The following is a 27,679-nucleotide window of genomic DNA, read 5'->3' as shown; positions in this document are numbered from 1 at the left end:
ACGTTGATGCGTCTATTAGAGGCATTACCGACGTAATGTAAATAGCGATGTCGCAATTCATATGGATGCACAATAAATGCTCCTGTGAAGGCACATTTCACTTTCGATTCCTATGAAAGAGGCATCCACCACATTTTTTTATTTCCTGTATCTGGCATAGCACTCAACATCACACATCTAAACAATATCTATAGATTTAACATGTTGCTGTGCCACCAACGCCACTAAACCAAAGATGAAACATGTATTGGGCCATTACCCAATTAGCGTGATCAGTGGTTCAACCCTTGAGGGCCACTGATTGGCAGCGTGGAGGAAAAGTTGGTCCTTTCTTTCGGGCACATACACACTTGGGGGATTCGCCAGGAATCGAGAGCTTTGACGGAAAATGTGCCCGCTCCGCAAAATGTCTGAATCTATGAATTGGAAACACAAATATAGTATAATAGCTCGTTCCGTGAGACACCTGAACGTCATGAGACGTGCGTAGTAAAGGTGCACACCAGCCTCGCAGAGCTCGGATTCCAGGGAAGCTGTAGCGTGTGCAGGTCTGCTTGCTGTTGAAGTATGAAATGTCTCACCAGTCGTAATAATCTGCCTCGCTGGGTCTGTAAGCAAAACGGCTCCTAAAATGCCCAACGGTCCCCCAAAAATGAAAATAAAGTAGTTAGTTTCAAAAGGGTAGTAGAAAAATTTGGGCTGGATTGGGACTGCACCTAGTATCCGGAAGCGCGTTTACAAACGCTTCACTGCACAGACCACCCAGGTGACATGTGTGATGTCATTGCGCGCGCTATTCTTTTGACCACCTGCTAAAGGGAGCCTATTGTTCGGGCTGTGAGTGCTCGCGCTGAGTACTATGCGCTGAGTATTCTGAGTACTGAGCACTCGCGCTAACGACTTGGGTTCCAGCCCCAGTAGGTATATCTCATAATCGTTTTGTTTCATTGGTTACCTTTTTTATGAATTTTTTTAAACACAAATCTACGCGTTGTTTTCGTGAAATAATAGTGATTTTGGTAAGTTTTGGGTCGCTTTAGGTTTTTTGGCGCAGCCAACGACGGCGTTTAATTACCGCTTTGCATTGCGCGAACAGATATGTCAGGTGGGTGCTCTTTGCAGCGAAGTGTTTGCAATGACGCTCCCCGGAATGAGTATCTGGCAGGCTTCCCCGGTGCCACTTCGGCCCCATGGCAACCAGCTGACTCAACGTGGACCTAATGAAAGCGTGGTGGCTTTTGAGGAGAAAAAAACATGCAAAACCGGTACCTGCCGTTCGACGCACAATGAGCGCGTCGTTGCTTGGCGCGTCGTTAGGCCAAACGTTACGGTAAGCACACCTTAGGGCAGGATATTGGCCTGACAACATACCGTAGTTCCTGGCTTGACGCCGATAGGTTCGATGCAAATGTAACGACACGTTAAGACGGACTATAGTCCTTGCAACATACCCACTCAGTTCGATTGGCTATTGAGAATGACAGCTACCGTTGGATGCTTGTGGAGATATACCGATTCCCATTGGCAGCTATGTTTACTTACTCGTTCGAAGTAAAACAGTGAATCGGGTTCCCTCTTCGGTGCAAATGCCCTAGGAATCGAGCACCTGCCGTGCCCCCAAAAGGGTAGGGGGGCTACGGCGTCATGTTAGGAGGCGTAGTATCCAAACGTATATGTTTCAAAGAACTCAATGGCGCTTCCGCATTCCAAGTCAAGTGCAACCACGTAACCACGTCGTCTGCCTTTATTAGTCTTGCCGTTCGTTGCTTTTCGTGTTGTCTGTTGTCGTGAAACCAACGCTAAACTAAAGCAAAGATCAGGAAAGCCATCACTGATTTGGGCGCACAGAAAAGGTGTATTTATGATACTCAGTAATAAATACGCATACACAAAACTGATATTTTAGAGGCGGGGATCCCAAAACGAGCACGTCTTATCGAGACGCATCGCGTCCCCCACGCGGCACTCGAACGCCCGCTGGAACGCCTCATCATTGGACAGCTGGTAGTTGACGGTCTCCCAGGGCGGGGTGTGAGGCGGCAGGAGTTGTCCTTGGTCAGGGCTTTCGCACATCGAATGCGCGTACAAAAGGTAGAACACCTGCGATGTGCGAATCGATACACATCAGGAAGAAATGACTGCGCATGCGCTATGGGCAGCCTGCAGCTACAGAAGCGTTACTGTTACCATGCGCGCGACCTTAAGTCCTCACGAAGCCCTTGCGGGAGGAGGGAGAGGGTCTTCTAATATGTTTGAAACATAATTTTGATAATTGGGCGAAAAATTCTCACTACGGCTCGGACAGTTTCACGAAGACCTGGAGATATCACTTCCAACGAAGTACCCGTCTTTTGAAAAAGAGGCGGGCAAGTCGGATGCTCAGCTCGCATACCTTGTCGCTCTCGATGGACCTTCTAGCGGCGTCATTTGTCGACAGGGCTCCAGGGTCGTTCGTGACCAGGCGTTCCACGTACGCGCGGAAGACGTCTCTGGCCGGCCCTAAGGCAGCGTTGTCGACCACCGCCAGCGCTTCTTGCTCCGGGGTCCAGGGTGACTCGGTCTCTTTCGATTGTTGAGCGTGCTGCGCGCTCACGCACGCACGGAGGCTGCCGAGCCTGGCCTGTGCAGCGGGAGACCATTGCACGGCTGCATGGATGTTTCGGTCAACCGACAGTGGCAGCAACACGCGAAGGATGCACCGGGAAAGTCGGGGCCCGAGCCGAGCAGCCTGCCGGGCTGGCCACAGCGGGCTCTGAGGGTCGCGCAGTTCCACCGCCGAGAGCCGCAAGAACAGCACCTGTATTGGTGAGGAGATCTATGTACCACGACAGCTGATAAACGGGCACGCTTTGGGAATACAGTAAAAGCTCGTCAATTCGAACTTGGTTATTTCGAACTTCCGGTTAATTCGAGCTGACGGCCTGGTCCCGGCACAGCCCTGTATTTTGCAATGGGCGAAAACGTCCGATAATTCGAACGAGTCGGTATCCAGAACGGGTAATTTGAACTATGATCTCCTGATTTCCATCACTCCTGGAAGAAGTCGGCCCAGAGGGATTACAATGCGTTGCAAATCCAAACCAAACAAAATTTACTGGAGATGCAAAACAACTAAACAGAAAAACAACAGCATGGCGCGCCCGCTACGCTGCTGCAACAGCTTATTTCGCGTCTACAGACGGCGCCGCGCCACCGGCGTCAGTGCTCCGGCGCATGCCATTATTATTTGCGAAACATTACTTACGAAATCACCTGCCACAAACGTGCAGTAGCACCTCATTTGCGATAACGAGTCCAGAAGTGGCTTCTCATTCCCGCGCAGTATGGCGCGATTTTCATTCATTCTTGCTTCCGCCCGCTAATTCGAACTCCCCTTACTTCGAACAATTGTACCGTCCCCATCGAGTTCGAATTAACAAGCTTTTATTGTGTTGGTCTCGTAGCCGTTCACGAAAACGTAGACCTCATCACTATTTCCCTCAGTTCAGAGCGGCCTCATTACGGAGATGAAAGAAAAGGCTTTACAACTTAGAGTGCCAACTTTTAAGACTACTTATCCCTATGCCAGTCGGTCCATTGTGGGTTGCGTACCCATAATTGTGTTCTGTTCTCATTTACTTTACGCGCCTCTGGGGAGTTCAGAAGGACAGAAGTGGAGACGAACTCTGGACAAGGGAAGGAATAGTGCTCTTGTCCTCCGTCTCAACCGTAACACGTACCGACAATCAGCAGTATTCTGAATGGTTATCACACTTGAATCCACTTGTTACTAGCCAAGTGTGGTGGCAACTTTTTACGGAAACTAAAGTGAAGAGCTCTGGATGCCTAACCACCAGAACTTCTACATTCCTGTCTACCGATCGCAGATGACTTACAGTGACAGCGCAGAGTGCTGGGGAACAGAGGCGGGCATCTGTCCTCTACGTTTAGACGCACGCACAATCCTGTGCCGTGCATCTATTTAAAGATCTCAGGCTTGATCTCCTCACCTTCTTTCGCTCATCGTAGGCGCAGTCGTGGTCGCTTCCCTCGTCGTACCGATCGTCTTGGAGCAGGCGGGTGCGGAAGCGAGACTCACGGAACCGCTGATACGTGGCCAAGGCGTCTGACGGCGGCGCCAACGTTCGGCTCGCCAATTTCCTCTGGCTGCTTCTTTGGTAGCGCTCGAAGAAGAAGCGAACCTGTGTACGGAAATGTGTCAGCCAAAGCTCGACAATCGTCACCAAAGAAATCGCCAGAGTTTCCGTCGCAAGCCGTTACTGACAGTTGCTTTGAATGTGACGATGTGATAAACACGTTAGAAACAGGGGGAGTTAGACAATTTGGTGGTTGATCTGAACAAACGCATTTGTGAGTGGGATGCAATCAGTTTTTTTTGTTTGCGAAGCTATAGACTACGCAGACCCTCACCGATTGCGCGTGGAGATGTCTGAAAGGAGGCAGGGCGTGAGCCCCGCTCGCGGCTTCTACGCCGGAACACGTGTATGTATATCCACAGCACCCCAGGCGGTCTTTTGTATCCGCCGGTATTCGCCCCCTTGATGCCACTCGGTGTGCACTAGTGTGCATACGGTTTGCCCTGGCGCGCGTGCTCTTCACGTTGGTGCAACGCGCGTTAGGGGATGATGCCGTATCTCCAGGGGCACGGCACTTCGCTCTAGAACATTGTCGTGTGTGGTTTGCGGTTCACGCTTCGCATTTAAGAAAACGACTTGCTCAGTAATTACGCGCTGCAGTGAGCCATAATCGAATCGTTCCTTATCTGCGGACGCAGACCAAAGTTAGCGTGTTATCTCGACCGCTTACGGGAACCTGTTCAGACACTCTTTTTAGCTCGTGGCAACAACGAAACAAACAAAGAAATGGCTTCACGTTATGCACACGGCATCGCACCTTCACTTCCTTGAGATGATGTTGAGCGCTGGTGTGACTGCGGACGTCCAGCCAGTGTTGATCGGCGAGCTTAGCGTTCAGGGCGCGTTTCACCCGCCTCACGACGGATCGCACGGAGCTGACGTTCAGATGGTCTCGTAGTGCCGAGTACCGCACGTACTCAGCTTCATCATGCGAAAGGGCGTCGTCGAGGATGGCGCGCGTACATCTCGCCTCCCTGCGCAGGGAAAAAGATATTCAAGTCCATTTTTTCCTGGGAATATAGATCACCATTAAGCTGTGAAATCACTGTTAGTTAATGAGAACTGTCACAATAGTTTTGCTGTTGCTATAATGTATCGATCGGTATACATGCAGCTGCACATATTCCGGGATAATTTCAAATTCGCGCTCCTACGACGCAGTATGGTCGGGTTGGCAGGATTGCATTAGAATCGCATGCCAAACGTCTCGAACACGAAACACGTAAACTACTTCGTTTCTACAGCCAACACAACCACATTGAAATCACAGAGTAGAACCACCTCATCGCAACTAATGAGCCCACTGCCCATTTACGCCTAAGCGCTCTTTCGGGGTTTTGAACCCAAAGCAATAAGTGCAAGCGAACACGTTAGAGGCTGTGCTCCCGACGCGCATTCTCGGTAGCCTTTGTCTTTTCGCCGCTGGTAACCCGATTTTCCTCGCCCTTCTTTTCCGCCTTACGCTGTCGAATGCCTTCAGTATTTCTCCCGCGTGTTCCGCAACTGGTTGCTCCCTTTCGCTAGTGCCAATTAAATTGGTGGATTTAACGCCTTGGTTCGTACACACGGCGCATAGGTATTTTTTTGGGGTGAAGACATAAAACAAGTATTCAAACCTAGTCTAACATAGCTGCACTATAAAAGAGATCAATTTTGTGGATTCGTCAATCACGACTCTGGGATGCATGTGTGAACCTGTTCTCGATTTATCGTCACGTAATCAGAGTGACTGCACGCCTTGTTGGCAAAACATTTACAAGCGAAGCAAGCGCTAGTGATCCCCGACATGCTCTTGGGTTTCAATGCTGGGGAATTGCTTTTTTTACAGTCGATTGTAAGTTACATGATTTATTGTATGTTTTAACACGCCGAGCAACGCCGGCGATGAGGCGCACCGTAGTGAAGGGCTCCGGATTAATTTTGACCACATGGGAATGTTTACGCCGAAATCTCGTACACACGGGCGTTTTTGCTTTTCGCCTTCATCAGCAAAGCGGCCGCCGCGGCCGGGAATCAAACCCGCGAACTCGTGCTCAGCAGCGCAACGCCCTAGCCACTGAACCACCGCGGCGGGTGATTGTAAGTTACAAAAATAATGAATGACTCATAGACGAGGACCAAGGACCGTTTCGCTGATTTAAGTAATGTATGCAAATTCCTCATCTTTAACTGAATTAAACTCTGGTTTATGTAATGTCATCGATATATTTACCTGCTAAGGACAGCTCCCGGCTGCATATTGACAGTAGCCGCAGCTGGAGTGAAGAGGCGTACGTGGCGTACCAGCCGGTACCCGAGCATGTTCAGCACCGTCTCGGGCTTACTGCCTCGCACAAATTGCACGAGCAGCCAGACCAACGGCTCACATTGAACGGCGACTGCGCCCACGTCCAATCCAAAGCCAACCAGCGCCGCCTCAAGATATGACCTGACAAAGATCTTGAGGTCACTTCTGTCGAGAATCCTTGGCGTCGGGCGGCGGTAGGAAAACATTTTCAGGTGCCGGTTGAAACCGGCGACGTCCGCCGCGAGCTCCCGCAGTCGCGACCTGTTGGAACGTAACGCCAACCTGGCCTCTAGTACGTCACCGGCGTCGTCGGAGCCACCGAGCCTGCCGAGGGCTAGTCGCGCTTTGCCGTTGGCGAGACCTTTCAGCTCAACCAGGGGAGCCAGCGCCATTAGTCGCTGCAGGTGTCCCGCTACCTTCCAGACGTCCGGAAGTGAGACATTGCCGTCGTATGGCCAGGCACTCAGACCCGTGAGGTTCAGCAGTGCCAACAGTGGGGCCTTGTCCTTCTGGCTCAGGGTGTCCAGCCGTACGCAGTGATGCCAGAGGTGACTGGCGGCACCTACCAGTGGAAGTTTCCCACCACCGCTGTCGTTACTGGAATTAAGAATAGAGAGCACCCGAAGCATGGTCAGCTGAGCCAGTTGCTCATCTGCCGTGCCGTTTGCAGCAACTAGTGCACACACGTGCCCGTAGAAGTTTACGCAAGGACGCACGTTGGCGTCCACTGAGCGAACCAGCTCTGTTACGTGCTCGTTGCACAAGTGACTCTCGCAGGAGGAAAAATTGGCCCTTGTAGCTGTGTCATTGTGGGAAAGTGGACTATAAAGCCACGGATGCTCTCCGCTGTCATCGTTTACAGGGATTTCCCATGGCTGGGGACGCAAAACACGAATGGCAAAGCCAGCCGCTATTACTGCAGTGAAGCATGCCAGCATAATGAACAGTGCCACACTAACGCGACCTCCAAACATTGTCTTGATATCTCCGCTGTGGAATCTCCTTTCGGTGCTCTGAATTACAAGGTCCATGGATCCCGCATCTGAGGCCTGCCTTTCCATTTCCCTCTCGTTTTCAAAAGAAGGTTGCTTTGTAGAAGTGGGGCACTTTGACGAGTTCGAGCAGCTGCCTTCGCAAGAATCGGCTGACACGGGGATGCGCTTCTCTTGCGTGTGCGATTCAGTGCGGTGAAATAAGTTTGCCTGGAACCTCTCGGGCCCTCGCGAGCTAAAGTGGGTGGACGACTTTCGAATGATAGCAGTATCTGGCTCTTCAACTATCGCAGGATTGGGGCTTAAGGTAGCCACCGTAGGCAAAGCTGAAGGTGGAGCAGCGGCGAATTGGGGAACATTTACACGTGACAGTGATTGTTTGTATTTTGGGGCATCAAATGTCGCTTGAAAAGGCGAAGGTGGTACCACCGACTGTTTGTTGGTGTGTTCTTGTTCCGGTTGTGGTTCCACAGCTTGTGGGAAGTTGGGCTCCGCGGCCATGACATCTGTTGATTTCGATGTGCAAAGTCCCCCTTGGAGGTGTGACCGCGTGCCATGAGCCAATGAGCGCCGCAATGAATTACAGTAGACGATTGTCGGATTGTTATACAGCGTGGTTGGTTCAAAGCAGACCGGTGGTCTAATTGTGCCCTGCGATAGAGGTGACTGTACCGGATAAGGGTGTCTCAATAACGGCGCATTGACATTAGTCTCGAACCGGTGTCCGTATCCTACGGGCGCAGGTTGCGCTCCGGTAAGATGCAATGGTGTGGTCCTGTGGGGACGCAGCAAAGGGTGTCCAAGGTAACGCTGCTGAAAGCTGCGCTTGCGTCTCCGTTGCGCGGGAGATCCGGGCCGGGCGGGGCGACGCTTTCTGAATCGCACGTTAAAGGCGCCAGAGTAATTACTACTTTCGCATGGGCGCCACTCCGAGCCTATGGAAAACGACCGGGAAGAATTCCTTGGATATGGCGTTGATCCCCCTGTGTTGGTCCGTGCGGGAGAATTCAAGGGTAGAGTAGTTGTTAGAGAGTGGGGCCGGTTCTCAAAAGAGCTCTCGCTTTCCACTGCACCCATTGCTTCGAAGTTCCTTATGGAGACGTCTTTGTCATAGCGGCTTTTCTCCGACTTCGGCATAAAGCGCTCCCGGTTGCCTCCTGGGCGATTTTCCGCGGGACTTATGTGGCGTGGTCTACCGCCCGGCATGGAAAGCAGTTTGTCGTTACGTGCCGTCTTCCCAGTTTTCGATGAACGACGCTTTTGCTGCTGTAGGACGTTTGCCGCTGGTATAGCGGTATCGTCATCTAATGTGTTCTCGTAGAAATACGATGGCTCGGAGAGCGGTTCGTCGTTACGTGCCGTCTTCCCAGTTTTCGATCGACGACGCTTTTGCGGCCGAAGGACGTTTGCCGCTGGTATTTCGGTATCTTCATCTAATGTGTTTTCGTAGAAATACGATGGCTCGGAGAGCGGTTCGTCTTTACGCACTGTCTTCCCAGTTTTTGATCGACGACGCCTTTGCCGCTGTAGAACATTTGCCGCTGGTATTTCGGTATCTTCTTCTATTCTGTTTTCGTAGGTAGACGATGGCTGTTCGCTGAGCGGAATCGTTTTTCCCATTTGGTCCTGCTCTACAAATGACTCCTCGCTCTCCGAGATGCTGGCTGGTTTTCTGCGGCCTTCTTGTATGTAGATTCTCGGGAATTCCTCGTGAAATCGCTTCTTTGTTTTCCGCTTTGGTTCGCGGTCGTCCGATACTGGGACTTCCATGTCAACAGCTACGTCTACGACTTTAGAGGTCGCAGAAGATGACTTCATGCCGACGTCCCTTTTGGCTTCAACCCGTCGCAATTTACCTGGAGACTCTGTGCTCAAATCGTCAGGCCTGACTTCGCTCGAGGAAACGCTGCTTAAGGAGTCTGTCTTTCGTGGGGTCTTTCCGTTTCCGTTTGTGTCGCGGTAATCATCCGTCTCGAGCGGGTGCTCAGTTTTCCTTAGGTTAGCGGTCTCTCGATTGGCTGGGCCATTCTGCACATGACTAACCCCTTTGCCCGGGGCTTGTCGCGGAGGGACTGAGTTGCGATCTCTGGAAGGCAATTCCTTTGGCGGGGGTTTTGCGAGCTTATCGGAACCTTTTGGACACGACGGTGAACAGGATGACTGTAGAGTGCCAAGCAGCTGAGTTCCCCACTTTCGCCATCGCGGAGTACTGTCTTGACTGGGAGGAGGGGTTTCACCATCACCACTTTTGTTCCCTTCAGGCAGTTTCGGCATATCCTCGGAGGTTTCAGTGCCTTCGCGTCCGAGCACCGGCGAACCCTTTACGCTTTTGTCCCCGCTGTTCCTACGCCTCTTTTGCTTTGACAGAGACGGTGGCTTGTCTAGTGACGCATCTTCGGACTGTTGCGGCGTGTCCTCGGAGGTTTCAGTGCCTTCGCGTCCGAGCACCGGCGAACCCTTTCCGCTTTTCTCCCCACTGTTCCTACGCCTCTTCTGCTTTGACAGGGACTGTGGCGTGTCTATTGACGCATCTTCCGACTGTTTCGGCGTATCCTCGGAGGATTCAGTGCCTTCGCGTCCGAGCACCGGCGAACCCTTTCCGCTTTTCTCCCCACCGTTCCTACGCCTCTTCTGCTTTGACAAGGACCGTGGCTTGTCTATTGACGCATCTTCGGACTGTTGCGGCGTATCCTCGGAGGTTTCAGTGCCTTCGCGTCCGAGCACCGGCGAACCCTTTCCGCTTTTCTCCCCACCGTTCCTACGCCTCTTCTGCTTTGACAAGGACCGTGGCTTGTCTATTGATACATCTGAGAGTTTACGCCTTCTTTTCTTGGATTTATCGTCACTCGAACGTTTCGACTTCTGTCCACTCTTGCGCCTACCTTTCTTGTTTTTTCGTTTGCCTTTTTTCTGCCTTGGGTTTCTGTTTAATTGCGATTGCGAGAACTGGGGCACTTCGTTTGATACGTACGTATTTACCGACTCCAATACAGAGCACGCGGTTAACACGCGTTCTATGTCTCCCTGCTCTTGGCTCGTTTTATCTGACGATGATTCCTTGTCGCTCGCTTTAACTGTCGATAATGGCCTCCGACGCAGAGTGGAGGCCCACCTCTGCACAGCTGTCTTTCTCCTTTTAGTGTTTGGTGGTGTCACGCGGTAGCGTTTTTCCCCAGCGGGTAGCGGCAATGACCGAGTCCTCTTGGGAGACAATGAAACCGAGGAGCTTTTAGGATCGCGCTGTGGATCAAATACCCCTAAAAGGTCGTCGAAAACATTATTTATAATACTCATCTCGCGCTTCTTTTCCGACTCACTCCTGGTTAATCGGCGCCGTGAGGGAGATATGCGGCGCTTAGAGAGTGAAGCGGAGGAACCTTTAGAACTGCTCTGTGGTTCAAATACATCAATGAGATCGTCCAGAACGCTGCTTATATTACGCATGTCGGGCTGCTTCGGCGTTTGGGAGTACCGCGATCGATTTACAGAGCCCCACCCCCATTCACCGCTGTCTTCCGATACTGTGCTCTCCTCTTCCGTTTCATAATTTAGCCGATTAGTATTCCCGAGGAAGCCCACCTCATATTTTGGAGAAACAGTGAATACGTGTAGTCCCACCATTTCACCCCTTCCTCCGAAAGAACCGTCCGTCTTCTCGAAGACAGTTTTAAATTGCTTGTTTCCCTTATCGGCATTTTTACTGGGTAGGGTACCCTCGGTCATATTTCTAGTGTCCTGGCTGGGCGCGCCGGTGCGGAAGTCGCAGCTAACTGGTACCAAGGCAAGCGGCGTCCTCGTTCTCAAGGGGGCCATGCCTGGAGAAATGTTCCGGCTGCCTGGGTTCGCATACTCTGAGGCGCATGGCTGGTGAGGCGTCGGTAGTGAAGTCTTAAAACCCGTATGAGGTCTCAGTTCGCTCGTATCTGACTTGGCGGAAGCTCCGAGCTGAGGAATAAAGGCTAATTCCGGGTTACCTTGTTGAAACGAAGTCAATGACGATCTTCTATTAGAAGACAAGCTGTGAGAGCCTGGCGCCGCAGTGGAGGGAGCGCAGTTGGCCACAGGACACACTGAGGTCTTTGAGGCGGAGGGAACCAAACAGTCACGTTGTTCTGGAGAGCTGAATGTTGCGAGACTGGAGACGGAGGCAGATGCGCGCAGATGTGAAGCAGACTGGCTGGATGTCTTGACTGTGAACTCGCCCTCCGCTGAGTCCGCGACGAACGCTTGGTGCCCAGGCTCGTGAGGAGATGTTTGGTCGGCCATTCCGGTTGCCTTTGGGACGCGGCGCAGACAAATGGGTGGCAGATCAGCGGTGGGAGTATTGTGCTGAGCCCGGCTCGGGCGCGCGTGATGGTTGCAGGAGACAGCGTGCTGCTGCTGATGATAGTCAATTCGCTAAGATCGTCATCTGGTTGTCGTTTATGGAAACATTCCGCCCGCGTCGATTTTTTCTAGACATTGAGTTTTTCGAGAGGATGTAAAGAAGAAAAAGAATAGTTGGCTCGGCAGAAGCTCAGCGAGCATTTCGCTCAAGAACCCGTTTGTGTATTCTTTCACGGCGGGGCTAGAGTGGCGGCGTGCGCGCGTTGGTGGTGGTAACACGCATTTATTTTATGTACAAGGGATACAAAGACGCCATGTTACTCTTTAGCGAATTTTGGTCTCGGGGGGAGAGGGAATAGGTAATTGGAGTTGGGGTAAAAGTATTATACATTCAATGGTACATCCAATTGGTTGTGGAATTAAAGGAAATGGTGGAATTAAAGGAAAAGCTAGCCCGTACCCCGGCGATCAGCTTCGATTGGTTGAAAGGGCCCACCTGGACTGATGAGGCCACCCATTGCCACTACTCCAGAACTTATATAGAAATAAATTTTATTGCTCCTCCTCTTCCTCCTTTTATTTTTTCGTACAGTAATACGTATCAAACTCGGGGTAGTAAAAAAACCGGAATATATTTCGAGATAAGCGGATTTTTGAGATACGCAAGGTTTTCGAATTGCCATGAAATATCGGGTTGTTTGCGAAAAAGGCGTATACTAGTAGTATACTGCTCACCAGCTCTTCAACAGCAGCCTCGAATCTTGCTTTTCATATAGGTTTGATAGAGAAAAAGAAAACATACAAGAGGCGTTTACCGGCTGGGTGACCGATGACGTGCCACAGGGTTGCTTGGCGAAATGGATATGCCTCTAGGCTCACACTTCACGTTCAGTGGACACATCGACTTCGTGGTAGGCGCGGCTAAACGAGAAAAAAAAATCGATGGACTTAAGGCACGTTCCCACTGGCGATTCGCCTCATCGGGCGACGTTCCGCGACGTCGCAAAGCGATGAGCCGCCCGTCGCTTTTTGTCGCTTTGCGACGGCGGAGCAGATCGCTCTCGGACAGGACTCCCTCGTCGCGCGACGGCCCCGCAAAACCGGATAGCCAATCATGGCCGCGGAGTAGGCTGACGTAGCCAGAAACTAAACGTTTGTTTACATCCGGCAATGCAAACGGCGGCGGCGAGCCGCCGCCGCTGGGCTCGTTTGTCCTGCTAACGCTGGATCCGTCCGGTCGGGTCGGCAAGCAACTTCCCGTACACTTCCGTTCTTTGGTCGGTCAGTAGCTTCAGCATACGCATGCACTAATCAACGAACAGCGTGGAACTCATCAGTGTGGAGAAACGTGTATGGATTGTAAAAGGAAGTAATCATCGTATACAGCTAGGTGGATAGCGAGACGGTAGGTTGACGCAGCCTCTTCGTCCTTCTATCGGCGACTGGTAAACAAGCGTAGAGTTGGGAGGCGTCAGCTCTTTGCACCAGTGAAAAGAAGCGAAATTTGTGGGCCGTGATGCGAGTGCTGTGGCGTAAAAACAACCGTGTGCATTTCTTCGTGCAGTAATATGTTGAAAAGAGCCTTCATGAGTGTTATTTTCTGCTCCTCCTGCAAAGCGCGATGCTTTCGGCATTGTTCCAGGTTAGTAGCATGTGTTTTAGTTTGATTTCGACCTGCTTTTGTCGCGCTCGTATTTTATTTGACTGCGAATGTTTGGAGCACCAAGGAAGTCGTAAAAGTCAGGTAGCAGTTGCGCTGAACGCAGTCGCTTCATCGCTCATCGCAAGTGCGAACACCGCCTCAGGGCCTCATCGCGCGACGTCACGCGTCGCGCGACAAGGTAAATCGCCGGGGGAATGAAACCTTTAGGCACGGCAGCATTGCGCAAATCTTGTGAAAAGGTACGCGGCGGCGAAATTTTCGTTTCACTCTCAGTTAAGATTTCGAGAAATCCGCAGTTTGGCCCAAAATACTTCGGAATAAAGGGCAACAAATACATGGTGGGATAGGAAATAGTTCGGTGCCGCGGAACATTTCGACTTGGCTGATTTTCCGATATATGCAAGTCCTATTTAACCAGTTATTACTGTATTTCAACATTTATTTGTACCAATTATATCATTTAGGTTAATACAACGATTACCGGTGAAACTTTAGCGAAATCTGCATTATTGTGGAAATGCCATGCGTAATACGTTTTGCATATTTGCGTATTTTTACATATTTTCTTATTTTTTAGTTTTTCAGAATTTCGTACCGTCAGTTATCTCCATTTACGTTATTATAGCGATTGGATTTGGAACTTTCCTGAAATTTACATTATGGTGGAAATGAAGGGCATTACACTATTGGCAAGTTTCCGTAATTATTTTATATTATTCTTGTTTTTCTAATTTTTAAAATGTCGTTCGAGCAATTATCTAATTATCTCCATTTATGCTAATCATAACGAACAGGTGGAACTTCCGCGAAATCTGCAATATTGTGGGAATGCCGGGGTTTACACGTTTCGAGATTTTTCATTAATTTATTATATATTTAATGCAAAGCTTTCTACCCCTACCCGCCAGCCAACAGTTCTTCCGTGGCGTGCGGGACAACAAACTCCCACCGCGCTGGGGAGGGGGCTGGCGGTTTTCACTCACGGAGCACAGTGAAGATAGAGTGGCGATAGGGCGCTATTACCCAGTGTTCCCCGTGCTTACCCCGGCGGGCTCGTCGACGGGACTATCGTTCTGTCGGCTTCGTCGTCGGCTTTATCGACGGTGTTGGGCCTGTTTTGGCGCTGCTAAGGTGGCTGGAACGGGGAGGCGGGGGTACCGCGGCACCTTTCTTCGGTCGCGCGTAGCTTCCCTTGCGCACCGACGACACCAGGGGGAGTGTGCGCTGCCCGTTGAGGCACGGGTGTCCCTAGTCGACGTCGCGTGGGAACAATTTTTGAGGGCAGCGCTGTACTACCCCAGACCTCGCATGGACGTCTAGCCGCTCGCTGGTGAGAGAGTGGAGGACAAAGCCTGACCCTCTAGGCTCTGACCACCCTCCAATCTGGATTGAGCTGACCCCAAATGGTCGAAAGCACGACTTGCGGAGAAAGACGGGGAGTGTGGACTAGGACAAGTTCAGGATTCTGCTCCGTCAATACGAAGACAACCGGTCTGTCACTAAGGTACTACAGAAGGCAGTAGCCCTTGCCACACGCACCTTGGATATCGACCCAGAGCTTCCTACCCCCGATAAGCACCTTGCTAACCTGTGGGCAGCACGGAAACGTCTACAAAAAATTTTCATTCGGAATGGAAAGAGACACAAAGACATCCGTTTAAGACGCAAAACAGCCGAAGCTAGGCGCTACGCCTAACACCTGGCTCGTGATAGGTGGCAAGACCACTGTGCGTCCTTCGGTGAAAAGGCGGGTGCACGTCGACTGTGGCAAACATTTCGTACTATGTGCGGCAAGTCCAAAGCCAAGAACACAGGTCTTAACCTTCGCCTGAAACTCGATATAGACCCGGCGACATCTGTACAGAACCTGGCAACCATCTTGTTTCCCGAAGCCACGTACGGCAACGAAGACGGCGAAGATTCTATATATGACCCAATGCCCGTTGATTCCGAAGAAGGCCCAGATTCGCTGTTTACCCTGGCAGAGCTCGCAGCGGCACTCGAGTCAGTTAATGCAAGAAGTGCGCCAGGCAAGGACGGAATCACCTGGGCGATGCTTCACAACCCGGACGAACGACAAAAAGAAAAATTGCAGGAAGAGCTCAACATGGCTGGACAAGCTGTCTGATGCCTGACAATTGGCGCCACTCTGTAGTGCACGCTATTCCAAAACCAGGGAAGCCTGCTGACAGACTAGGCAACTTGCGACCCATCTCACTCACGTCTACTCCGTGCAAACTGCTGGAAAGAATGGCGCTTAGTAGACTCAACCACAATTTGCAATACGTGAAACCAGATTTCTTCGACCCTGGCCACACTGGGTTTCGCAAGGGACTGTGCACCTATGACAGCATACACCTGATAAAGGTAGCTTTTAAGCGTATACATGGGCGCCTCCGTCAGGTTCCCGGGCTTTTGGTGGCTGTCGATCTTCAGAAAGCTTTCGATACGGTCAGACACGACTACCTGCTTAAGGCTCTGGCTGAGAGAGGTACGAGTCCCCGTATTCAGAACTTCGTACGAGTTTTCTTGAGACGTCGAACCTTCGAGTTTGCGGCTTCAACAACAGGTGTCACCTCGCCCAAAATATTTCATGCTGCCGCAGTTGGAATACCTCAAGGAGCCATTATATCGCCTACCCTCTTCAACATTGCGATGGCTAAGACCACCCGGGCACTTAGGAAGATACCGGGTCTCGGCTCGACTGCCTACGCCGATGATGTCACCATCTGGGCCATTCTACAGCAGTGTACCAGCACCGAAGCCACCGTGACGGCTGTTCAAACAGGCCTCGACACACTCTAGGAGTACCTCAGACCAACGGGCACGCAAGTGTCTCCAACCAAGACGCAGTGTCTGGTAATTCGGGGCTCAGAAGCTGAGCGTGCCCAGGTGCCCCTTACCCTGAATGGAAATGCCAGATCGCGACCGACAGATGGCTGGGCTCGAATACTAGGCATTCCCTTCCACAAGAATGTCACTCCCAACGAATGCCTATCGCAGCTCCGAAAGTCGTGGAAGTCGATACTACACGTAGTACAGAGGTTCGGAAGCCGCTTCGGCGGTGCTTGCACCGAAGTACTGCGAACGATCGTCACCACGGTCCTCACAGCTAAAGCACGCTACGGAGCCATGGCCATTGACCTCACCAAGGCACAAATGCTCAAGCTAGAGGTCCTGCCCTGAGACTCCCTTTGGGTGGTCACCGGCCTACCACGTCACGCAAAAGTTCAGGACCTACATAGGTACGCCAGACTGCCTTCCTTGGCGGCCACGCTCGCTGCGAGAAGAGAGAGCAATGCCTCGAGGCGAACGTGAACGAATGCTGGCAGGCGTATCATGCGCTTTCCTGATGAATGGATCCGTCCCGAGCTCCCTACTACCGCTTATGACACCACCGTGGGAGGACACGCTCGTTACTCGCCAGAACCACTGCCACGAAGACGCAACAAGGAGCGCCACACGAAGGAACGGGAGGCTCGTGCACGCAACACCAACGACCCCGAGCTTCAGGCAGCTACTGTGTACACAGATGCCGCTTGAAATGAGGAGACACGGGAGGCCACCGTTCCAGTGGTCACACCATTTGGGTCATACAGAGCAAATATCACGAGCCTATAGGCACACAACTAGACCTCCATGTCTTGTGGATGGCGACACTCGTGGTACGCACCGAGGCGGCGCGCTCACTGTGGACAGCCCGACAAAAAATCACCGTAATGTGCGACAACACAGAAGCCATCAAACAGCTTCAAGGACCAAACATCGATAGTTTAGTGTGCCACCTTATCAAGAAGAAGTGCAGAGCACTAAAAGACAACTACAACATCCAGGTATGTATCGGCTGGGTGCCGGGACACGCCGGCAGCCTCAGAAACGAGGTTGCTCAGGCGATGGCGAGCGCGCAAACCTCTACGCTCCACTCACTTTCCGAACACCCGGTTCCACCACTGACTGACGTCGACCCAGCCAGCCTCGTCGAACAAGAGAGAAAACGAAGGAAGACCAACCTGAGAGACGTGACTCCCCAAAATGAGCACCTTATTCCAAAGGGCTTACCCAGAGGGGCTCAAGTTCTGACATACAAGGTCCGAACAGGGGCCGCCCTTAGCGAGGATGTGCTGCTCAAGTAGCGCTCCTACGTTAAAGTGGCGCGCGTAGTAATCCAGACAGACGCAATGGCTCCGCCGCTCTCATCGTCCCACCGTACTGCAAGGACTCCACAGTCAAGCAGGACATTCGACCCACAGTCGAACAGGACACCTCCTGTGGGAACTCTGTGAACTCCGAGTCAGACACGCCCAACAGGTGCCATCGTATACGAAGATTGGACTACGCCCATGAATCCTAGTCATGCCAAGGAGAGATTGCTTTCCCTTTGGGAGTTCACCAAACAGTCAGGCGTAGCCCGAAGAATTTAAGGCCTACAGGAGCCCTTACCTCCTTCCAAACAGCCCCCCCCTTCTTAGGCCACTGGCCACCCCTTTTCTTAATAAAGATTTATACATACATACATAAGGTGCAACGGCAATGGGCCCCCAGACGAATTACGCATACCCACTTAGGGGATTCACCAGTGAAGATGAGCGCAGCCACGAGAGGCTCATGGCCGACGCAATAATTCCTTACGCGCTTTCACTCAAGTGATCTAAATAATTCCTTCCCGAACCTCGTTCATGCACTCAGTTCTCAAGGGGTTCGGGAGGTGGGTGTCTCTGGACGTGACGTATAACGTGTGGGTGGCTACCAGGAAACATTATTCCGTATGAATGACGGCGCATAGTTAGAGCAATTAATAACTCCCTCCTCCATACCAGCGGCGGGATGGACCGTTCCTCACTGACGTGTGAAGATGCGAAATTGACGCCTTACTCGTAATCATGAGTAGTGGCACGACACGCCAATGTGCCTCCATACGAGGGTGCGTTGAGGAAACGTTCGAGCGAGAGTTCTCCTGCACCACCCTCCTTTCTGAAATCAAAACCGGGTTTACGAGCCAGGTTACTTTGTGTATTTATGAATGTCATCGCATTATGTGTTCCCAGTGTTCCCAGTTCATTTGAAATGGGAATCAACGCTCAACTTTGGTTCAGGTGGTTCGTCCCTCCCCCTCACAAATTGCGTCAATCATAAATATGCCCTTGACACGTTATAAGTTAAGAAGGAATGTCACGCAGTTCTTCTGCCAGCAGTTGCTATCTCTGAGCGGCCTCTTTCTCTACAAGGTTGTGTCTAACCTGTATAGAAGCAGTTGCCGATAGGAGTTACAACCACCGGTTTTTTTATTTATTGGTTTATCGTACAGTGTACAGTCGCCAAAACTGTTAACAACAACAACAAAGAACGATGTGCCAGCGTATGCACAGTGCGGCAGCTTACGAAAGCGCTCGGGCTGCTAAGCCAGGCTATGCGCATGCGCTGAAGCACCCGAGCGGAGTACGGCAGACGTGAGTGGCGGTAACCAGGCGCCAAAGATGCGGCTGTCGCCATCGTGAGCTTCCACTGTGTGCGTAGGCAGGCACCTCTGTGTTTTGTTGTTAACAGTTTTGGCGACTGCACACCACAAGCGCGCCGAAAAATCATCACTGGAGTATTGATACAAAATTGAAAACGAACAATGAAAAAAAATATTGCGTTATTGCGTAAGGGTAAGATTCTTCCATCTGGGGGAACTCTTAAGGTCGTGGTTTTATTAACACAATTCGGAAACATGATTTTATTTTTTACCCAGGACAATTTTACGAGTGCATACCGAGACAGCGAACAGCCAGGAGCCCTTCCATCTTCAGCGGAAGCGGCCAAAAATTAATTAAAATTCCATCGATATAGGCAACGTTTCAAGTCTTATCACTTCTTTTTAAGATTGGCAGAACCGCGTGTAACCGCCTTTGGAATCGCCTGGGTCATGGATTTATAGTTTCGCCAAACAAGGCACCTACCTACGGGACACTCAAGCGCATGCGCTGTGCGCCGACCTTTCGAAGATGAGTTTTTTATTCGTAAACGTCTTTAATGTTCTGTTCTCATACGTGTCTTTGCACTACAAGATGAACCGCTGTTAAGAAATGAAGAAATATGCGTGATGTTTAAACTACCACAGGCCATTTTCCCGTATTTTCCCCCGCACTTTTCCCATCAAGCAGACTGCATTTTTCTGCGGGATACCCTGAATGATTGTTTGTAGTGTTTAACGCGCCGACGCAACACAGGCGATGAGGCGCACCGTAGTCGAGGGCTCCGGATTAATATTGACCACCTGGGCATCTTTAACATGCGCAGAAATCCACACGGGTGTTTTTGCTTTCCGCCTCCATCAGAAAACGGGATATCCTTCCAACCAATGCAACATGTTGGGACAGGCCTTTGACAATGATACCTTGAAGCGAACTTGTTCTTCCCAGAGTAATCTTCATACTCCAGTGCCGTAACAAAACTTAGCCAACTTCATCCAGCGACGCGGCTCGAGTGCAGTGCCTCTGTTCGATGAAATAGCCAGTGTGAGCTATGGCGTGCGGCGCTGTTAACAGCCGAGTTAGTTAATCTTGAGCTTGGTCCATTGGCGTTAGCAGAAAAATACCCCCAAAGAAGGTTTCGGCTTAGCTCATCTAACCTTGGATATGCAATGCAAAAGTTTGGCTTAGTCTGGTTGAATGACCCGCCGTGGTGGCTCAGTGGCTATGGCGTTGCGCGGCTGAGCACGAGGTCGCGGGTTCGATTCCCGGCAGCGGCGGTCGCTTTTCTGATGGAGACGAAAAGCAAAAACGCCCGTGTGTACGAGATTTCGGCGCACGATAAAGATCCCCAGGTGGTCAAAATTAATCCGGAGCCCTCCACTACGGCGCGCCTCATCGCCTGCGTTGCGTCGGCGCCTTAAACCCTACAATCAATCAATCAATAGTCTGGTTGAATGAATCTTGGTTTCGCTTGGATAACTTTTCATGCAGCTGTATTGCCGACCGCGGCTTAACGTCTTTCGATCCGGTGAAACGCTCACGAAAGGAGTGCCGGCCTATTCTCGGCAAAAGCATCGTTCCTGTTTCACGGTGAACGCGGTGCAAGATGAGTCCGATACCCCCGAGACGACCAAGGGGCGCATGCGTAAGGCGGCAGTTTTGGTCGGCTGCAAATCAGCTGAGCGGCCGCTGCCATAGCGGCCGCCGCCGCTAAGTGGCAAGACCACCTAAAACGGGACCTTGTGCGGAGCGCCCACAGCAGGCCCGGCGAATCACGCGATGCGCTTCGAGGGGTGTGTCGTCGGGGGTGTGTCTCCGGTCAAAAGGTCACCTTGCGCATCCTCCACAAAATCGGTGGACGAAAGTAGTACAGCTTTGGTTGGAAACACTCCTCCAGAGCGAGGCGCCCGACACGACCTTTACGCAGTGGCTTTATCAAAAAAATTGTGGTGGATCCCTCTTTCATAGGAATCGGTAAAACACGAAAGTGTAAGGTGCCTTTACAGCAGCAGTTGAATGTTAAGGAACCTCCTTCATGTGCGAAGGGTTCGCGAGCCTGATCCCGCCAGACGAAGTGACGCCGACACGCAAGAAACAAACAAAAAATAACCGCTTTTTTTCCTGGAAAATGAAATTCAAAATGAAATGCACTGAAACAGCAGCTTGAAACACAACGGTCATGGGAACAACGCGAGCGCAGACGGTGCCTCAATTCATGCGACTCCCCCATACACGAAGGTTCTGGAATCGAAGCGCCAAGTGTCGGTGCTCGTTAGCGTCACGATGCGCTACTTCTCTTCGCCTCTCCTAGACGGCAGCACCATCTGAGTGAGTCATAGGGAAGGATATAAGGTGCGTTCGTAGAGCTGCTCACGTCTCCGCTGATATAGCACAGTCGGTAGAGCGCCAAATACCTCCCGTTGCGGCTCGAGGGCTCGAGAGGGCATTGTCTCGAATCTGGGCCCCTCAGAGTCAGTGGCACTTTTGCTGGCGGCGTCATTTCCGGGACGGATATGACGTGAAAGAGATCTTGGTGTACCCGGGCATAAAAAAGAACTTTCGTGTCAGAAATACCGAGCACACGTGAGTGTGCGCTCTTGAAGAGTGCCTGCCAGAGTCCAGATATCAGCGCCGGCTTAGCCAGACGCGAAGAGTCTGGGAAGCACCTTGCGAAGAAACAAATATGCCTTCTTTTAAATGCAGAGCATTTCTTTAACTCACATGTAGCGTCCGCCGTCCGTCCGCAACAGCTCAGCGCGCAGGTGTGCCCTCTCTCCCACTCCTCCTCTCCCGCATCACGCTTCCCTCCTCCCTCTCAACAACAGGTCCGCACCCCTCCCCCTACACTATATAAAAAAAATAATAGTTATCGGCACCTGGTTTCGATCCCACGACCCTGTGGGCGGAACGCGAGTTACATGGTGCTCTTCCCACTGCGCCACAAAAGCGACACAGAATCAAAGGGTACGAACGCGCCTTATATCCTTGACTCATTCAAACTACGTCAAGAAGCTGCTGATACACGGCAGCAGTTGCATCGATCTCGTCTTCACCAGTTGCTGCAACGCACGACCACTGCTTAAAGACCCCTTAACAGTAAACTTTAGCGACCACAAAGCCGTCGTTCTCAGCATCCAATACAACGACAACAGCAACAAATAAATAAATAATGACTTACAACAACCTACTCCTTGCCTTCACTTCTTGCGTGACAAAAAAAAAAGAAAAATTGGGCCCATCTCTCCACGAGGGGGGACTCGAGTCGCAAAATCACGAAAGTAATAATATATGAAAGAAATATTAATAATTAATAGTAATAAGCAATAATAGTTAACACATTCACTACCACCCCACCACCACCCCCCAAACACTAACGTTAACGCAGTACACCCACCCCCTACGCGACGCATTTACTCGAGTCCCCCCTCGTGGGGAGATGTGCCCAATTTTTTGCGTTTCTTCTCATCAGTGACCCAAATGCTGTGTCGGTTGACCGGGCAGCATAGTTTGGACGGACTTCGAGTGATTTGCCTGCGACTTGGATGCACCCCACCATTGTTGTGTCACTTGGAGAGATTGGAAGTAGATTTGCCAAGACAGCCGTGGTTCGCAATCTAACTGTAAATGAACCTAACCTCAAGAGTTGCAGTGCATGCTACGCAAGAACAAAATGAAGTTTCACCGCTCTTACTTCCGCAACTTTCTGAGCTTCTGTTTTCTGTTCTGGGTCGAAGCTATGCCGTTGGCTTGTATGGAAGCATTTTTTGGCCTTGGGTATTTGTTAGCACGCAAGCGTTCAGTTCACAGGGGCGGATTTTTGGGTATGCCAGAAAAAAATGGAAGTCCTTGGAAGGGGTTTTGCTGTTGGAATGATGATGATGATCATGATGACAGAGTTGTCTTTCACAAAACTATTATAATAATGTGGTTTAAGTTCTGATAAAACTAATAATAATGAGTCTTAATTATTTACGCGCCGAGGATAGCCGCTAGGCCTTTATTGGCGTGCGATAAATTTTAGTCGATCATGCAATATTTCATCATTTTTAATAATTATTACCTTTGATTTATCACGCAAACATTGGAAGTAGTCCGCGTGCAGCTATATGTTTACGAGAAAAAAGTGGGAATTCGTGTAGCGACTGCTCATTTCTGTGAAACTAGAAGGAAAAGGAGGAATAAAAGTTATTTTTATATATTTCTGGAGTAATGGCAATGAGGGGTCTTTAAAGTCCAGACTTTCCTGGAAGCTCGCTGCGTGTCGGCCGTTTCAACCAGCCGAAGCTGATCGCCGGGGTCCGGGCTCGCTAGCATGCGTATACCCACGGCTCATCGCTGGGATAGGGGATAGGGGGAACACTGCTGTGTGGGAGCACGCCCAGATCACGTGACAGGGTGTGCAACGTTGGACAGTACTTGCAGGTGGCAAAGTAGGAAGTGGGGTGTATGGCGTGCAGGAGAGTGCCGTAGGGGTATGTTTTCGTTTGCAGGAGGTGGTGGGTGGTGGCTTCTTCCGTAGTCAACTTGTCGAGGGGCGGGGGTAAAATGCGGCGTTTGAGGCGGTAGTGGTCGAGGATATCTTTGTATTTTTAGGTGTGGAGCTGTGAAATCGAAAAGGCCTGGAACCATGGAACATGCACTGCAGGCCTTGAAGAGGAGAAATGTTGGCGGAGTCCTGTGACAATGCGTGATCCAGTGAGCACACCGGCAGCTACATGAAACATAGTGGAAACCTGACGCTGCTTCAGGGGGAGTTCTAAAACACTGCTACGTTGGCTTCACTTTCTTGGAATGAAACGGTTAAGAATACTCCACAAAGCAACTAAGCAATAGCAATTACCCTCTCCCGTGGGTAGGGTCTACGCGAAGCCCGTTCTGAACTCCCGATCACCCCCAATAGCAGCCACATGAGCGACTTCCTTGAGTGACACCTTGAAACGTGTAACGAAACCGCAGCAAACCACCTCGTGCGACTGCGGGTCGCCAACCGATAGTGGCGTCGACAGACACTTCAAGGACTTGTCTTCCTCAGGTGACCAGTAGCCTACTTTCGCGGGAGTAAGCACGCGCAAGTGCCAGCACGCCTGTTCTACCTGTAACAGTTTGTCGTCTGTATTTCGACGGGCGTAATGATGCCGGTGGCGATAATTTTGTTGGCATGCACAAAGATATTGTGTATGCTACCGTTATAAAATCTGTAGCGGACAAAGCATTTGAGCGTGCATTTAGTCTTTTATTGGCAAGTGTGCACGCTAATAGAAATTAACAATGAAGATGTCAACTGCTAGCGACATCGATCCGTTCTCCTTACAGACGTGACTGCAGACCCTTCATGTTAAAACCTTCGCGTTGGCCGTGAAGGTTGCTACCAGCTTCACTACCTCCAAGTCTTACACGTTAGTGAGCTTCCTTCATTTTTTCTACAACCTATGCCTCCTGATCATGTGCTACCATCGCAGAGTGTGTCCGAGCCTCATTCCTAGCGAAGTGACGATTCCTACTTGTGCTACCTTCAGATTACTGTCATTCGAGACGATGTACTCCGTTTCGCTACTCATGGCCTCGTTGAATGAGAGCTTTGTGGCCCCATGCCTAAGCAGGATTGGCATCCCATTACACGCTTTTGTCTCCACTGGCTTCCATGACCACAACTTGACGCACACATCTACCGATAACCGGAAAACATAAGAAACCTTCTTCTCGCCCCGTCCAAGTTCTTACCCCAAAAGCCCTCTACAAAAGCACTTAACAAGCAAAAGCCCCCAAAAAGTCTTCCAAGTCAATATCGCCATACTCAAACGTCCTGCTAACAGCAAAATTGTACTTGACGAGAAGGTGCGGTATAAATGTAGTTTTCGCAACGTTTTGTTTGGTTTGTCATATAGGCGTGCTTAGAATTGAGAAGCATTCTTCGCCTCGACTGGTTCTCGACATGGCAACAATGGACTGTGGTCCCCACCTCCCTTCCTTGCCCCCTCATGCACTGCAAATCCCCAAAAGCACCCGAAAGTAAAACTGTGGAACATAATGGATGCCGTGTTTAGGCAAGCGAGAGATTTCTGTAGATCAAAGTGGGTCTTTTGACTTGTGCAAGCTGTGGACGGGTTAGAGAAGGATTCCGGACCTCGTTCATTTCCGCGGTAGCCGATGTCGCCTCTAAAGAAGATTAACGCATGCGTTGAGGGTATCTCCAAATGGGCCCTTTGTAGTCAACCCCTTTCTCCCTCTTTTTACTGCAACTCACAATGGACACTCGAAAATTGCGGGCCACTGAACGGACGTCCAACCCTTTCAGCGTACCCACTCTGAAAGCATCTGTACAAGGAACGGGAACGAGCCCATTCGTCACAAGCCCGCTCGTCACCGGAAAACTCGTCATAGGCAAACTCGTCACACCGGCCTTTTGGTACAGTGCCATCTCAAGATAGGAACTCTCGTGCAAGGCGGCTTTTCGTCGCATGGATTTCGTAGCACTGCAGCCGTGTACCGGAAATTGGCGTTGAAAGCCGGTCTGAAAGTGGTTTCTACAATGGTAAATTCGGTACGGCTGTTTAGAGGGCGTGGGGAGGTCTGTGCGACCAACAGGTGTGCGTAAACAGCTGTTTTTTTTTTTCTTTGGGGGGAAGGGGGGAGGGCGTGAGCCTGCACGTCTTCAAGTGCTGATCGTCAGGGGTATTGTGGTGGTGTACTTCCGTATTTTCGCGCGTGTAACCTGCCCATGCATACAACCCGCACCCCCACTTTCAGTCTGCGAATAAAAAAATAAAAATTGGCGAAGCTTGCATTAACTTCTGCAAGGCTTGAACCATAGCTAATCTGGATGATTTCTTTCTATTTAAACACTGAAGAACACACCACCACGCATTGCATAAGGTTTGAAATTGTTTATTTGATGATTTGACTGATTGTGGGTGTTTAACCACCGACACTACGCAGGCGATGAGGCGCGCCGTGGTGGAAGGCTCCGAATTCGTTTTGACCACCTGGGCATCTTCAATGAGCGTGCTCCGAAATCTCGTACACACGGGCGTTTTCGCTTTTCACCTCCATCCGAAGAGCGGCCGCCGCAATCGAACCTGCCTCCTTGGGCTCAACAGCAAAATGTCATATCCACTGAGCTTTGTTTACTTTTTCTGCGTGCTGCTTAACACAAATCCGAATGCAGTTATCATTTCAATAGAATTAACTCGGTATGAAGGCATATTTACCTAACTTCCTACGTCAAAAACTTTGAAAGCACACTCGCTGGCCTACATAATTTTTAAATGGACGACGTATAGCAGGCGGAGACATCGCTTTAACGTTCCAAAACATGCTCGTAATGCGAGTTTTCTGCGTGACGAATATTCCCGTGATACGAGAGTTCCTCGTACGAAATGCCCTGCGACGAGTTGGCATTCCTGACCAGTTTACCTGTGACGAGTTGGCCTATGACGAGTGGACTTGTGACGGGTGGGCCTAGACCCGTTTTTAATCTATTCACAGCAGCCTATAACGACATGAAGGTGAAGGAAACATTTCTACACAAACGGCGAAGCACTCTAAACTGCGCGGAATTAAGGCAGATGTAGGTTGTTAGTAAAAGCGGGCACAGAGAGCACACGCCGCTGAGGATTAACAACCATCGCAAGAAAGGCGAGTGCAAGGACGCCAGCGCAGCGCTCGAACGACGGCATTTGCGAATGAAGCGCCGCGAACGGTGCGCAAGACCTCTGTGCAATGATTGCACGACCACAGTCACGCGAATGCAAGAACGGAACTACCACAAGAGAGCAGTTTGAAATGTCCACGCTCGATCCTTTCACATTCACGAGCGATCCTCAGCTGTCACAGAATGCCGCAAACGTAAACAAAAACCGCGCTGTGCGTATGGTCCAGCGGCATCCGCCCCGCAAATATCCCCTTGTAGACAAAAATATAAAACAAAACACCCTCACTCAGTGCGTGTGGTAAAACGGGGCTCTAGAAATCCTAGAAATGCTACCAAAGAGCGATTGCGGCGCGAAAACAAGAGCAAACTGCACGAAAAACTGCAGCGAGCGGCCCGAAGCGTTTCGAGGGCGTCTGCTCTGAAGCAGCCAACAAAAATGGCGGCACCGCGGCGCCGCGGCGCCGCGGGTGAGGGGAAAGAAAAAAGAGGAGGGCAGCGGGGAAGGAGGGAGCAGTTGGTGCTACCTTAGTAATTTTAAGGACCTTAGCCGAGGTCTTCACCGTACCAGAGTCCCTCAGTGCCTTTCTGGTCATGAAACCATAGAGTTTCTTATTAAGTATACTAAAGAGGAAACAGCGCCTCGTAAGCCATGTCGTCGGGGGGGTTCATGGGAAGACACCCTTTTTTGGCTTGTGCTTGGCCTGACAATTGGATTCTTAAGCGGTTTTCGGGATTGGCTTTCTTCACTATGCATTAACCAACGCCGCCTATTAACATTGCCTGACGCGTCGCGCGCTTTTCAATGGGAAGGGTAGGGACGCTTAGTTCAGGCACTGATCCACTATGTGGCGCGTTCCGGCGGACATCTCGCCTTACGTCACTGCTCGCGAGTCGCGAACGCTGCACCCACTTCTACGACGTGTGTCTGTCAGCTTGCCTGTTGGGCTTCAAGGGCCGTTTCGCTTACATCTTAGCCGCGACGGGGCGCTAGTTCTGTGGCGCACTGGGGATCTCGTTCAACGTGTCGCTCGCTTCATACTTGCTGCATTTTTCGAAAGATAAAGACGGAGGCGAACTGAAATAGTGTAAGAACATAGTGATTGTCGGGTAGACATATAGCTCACAGAAAAACGATATTTTCTGCTGGAGCAGCCATTATTTTACTGATATT

At 50.8% G+C, this 27,679-nt stretch overlaps 1 protein-coding gene across 1 annotated transcript; it reads right to left on the bottom strand.

The window, feature by feature from the left end:
• Positions 1-1,748: 1,748 nt before the first annotated feature.
• Positions 1,749-7,052, bottom strand: LOC144148569 (uncharacterized). The gene is made up of 5 exons (XM_077680084.1): positions 6,349-7,052; positions 4,894-5,110; positions 3,990-4,181; positions 2,393-2,797; positions 1,749-2,100 (listed from the first exon to the last, which is right to left on the bottom strand). The coding sequence occupies exons 1-5, from the start codon at positions 7,050-7,052 to the stop codon at positions 1,903-1,905; spliced, it is 1,716 nt and encodes a 571-aa protein (XP_077536210.1). The 3' UTR covers positions 1,749-1,902.
• Between the last annotated feature and the right edge of the window lie 20,627 nt (positions 7,053-27,679).

Source organism: Haemaphysalis longicornis, unplaced genomic scaffold (assembly GCF_048455015.1).
Source record: "Haemaphysalis longicornis isolate Haplotype H1 unplaced genomic scaffold, Haemaphysalis longicornis Haplotype H1 scaffold_8, whole genome shotgun sequence".
Classification (NCBI taxonomy): Eukaryota; Metazoa; Arthropoda; class Arachnida; order Ixodida; family Ixodidae; genus Haemaphysalis; species Haemaphysalis longicornis.
Note: the sequence above shows the minus strand (reverse complement) of the source record. Positions and strands in the feature narration are given on the sequence as shown.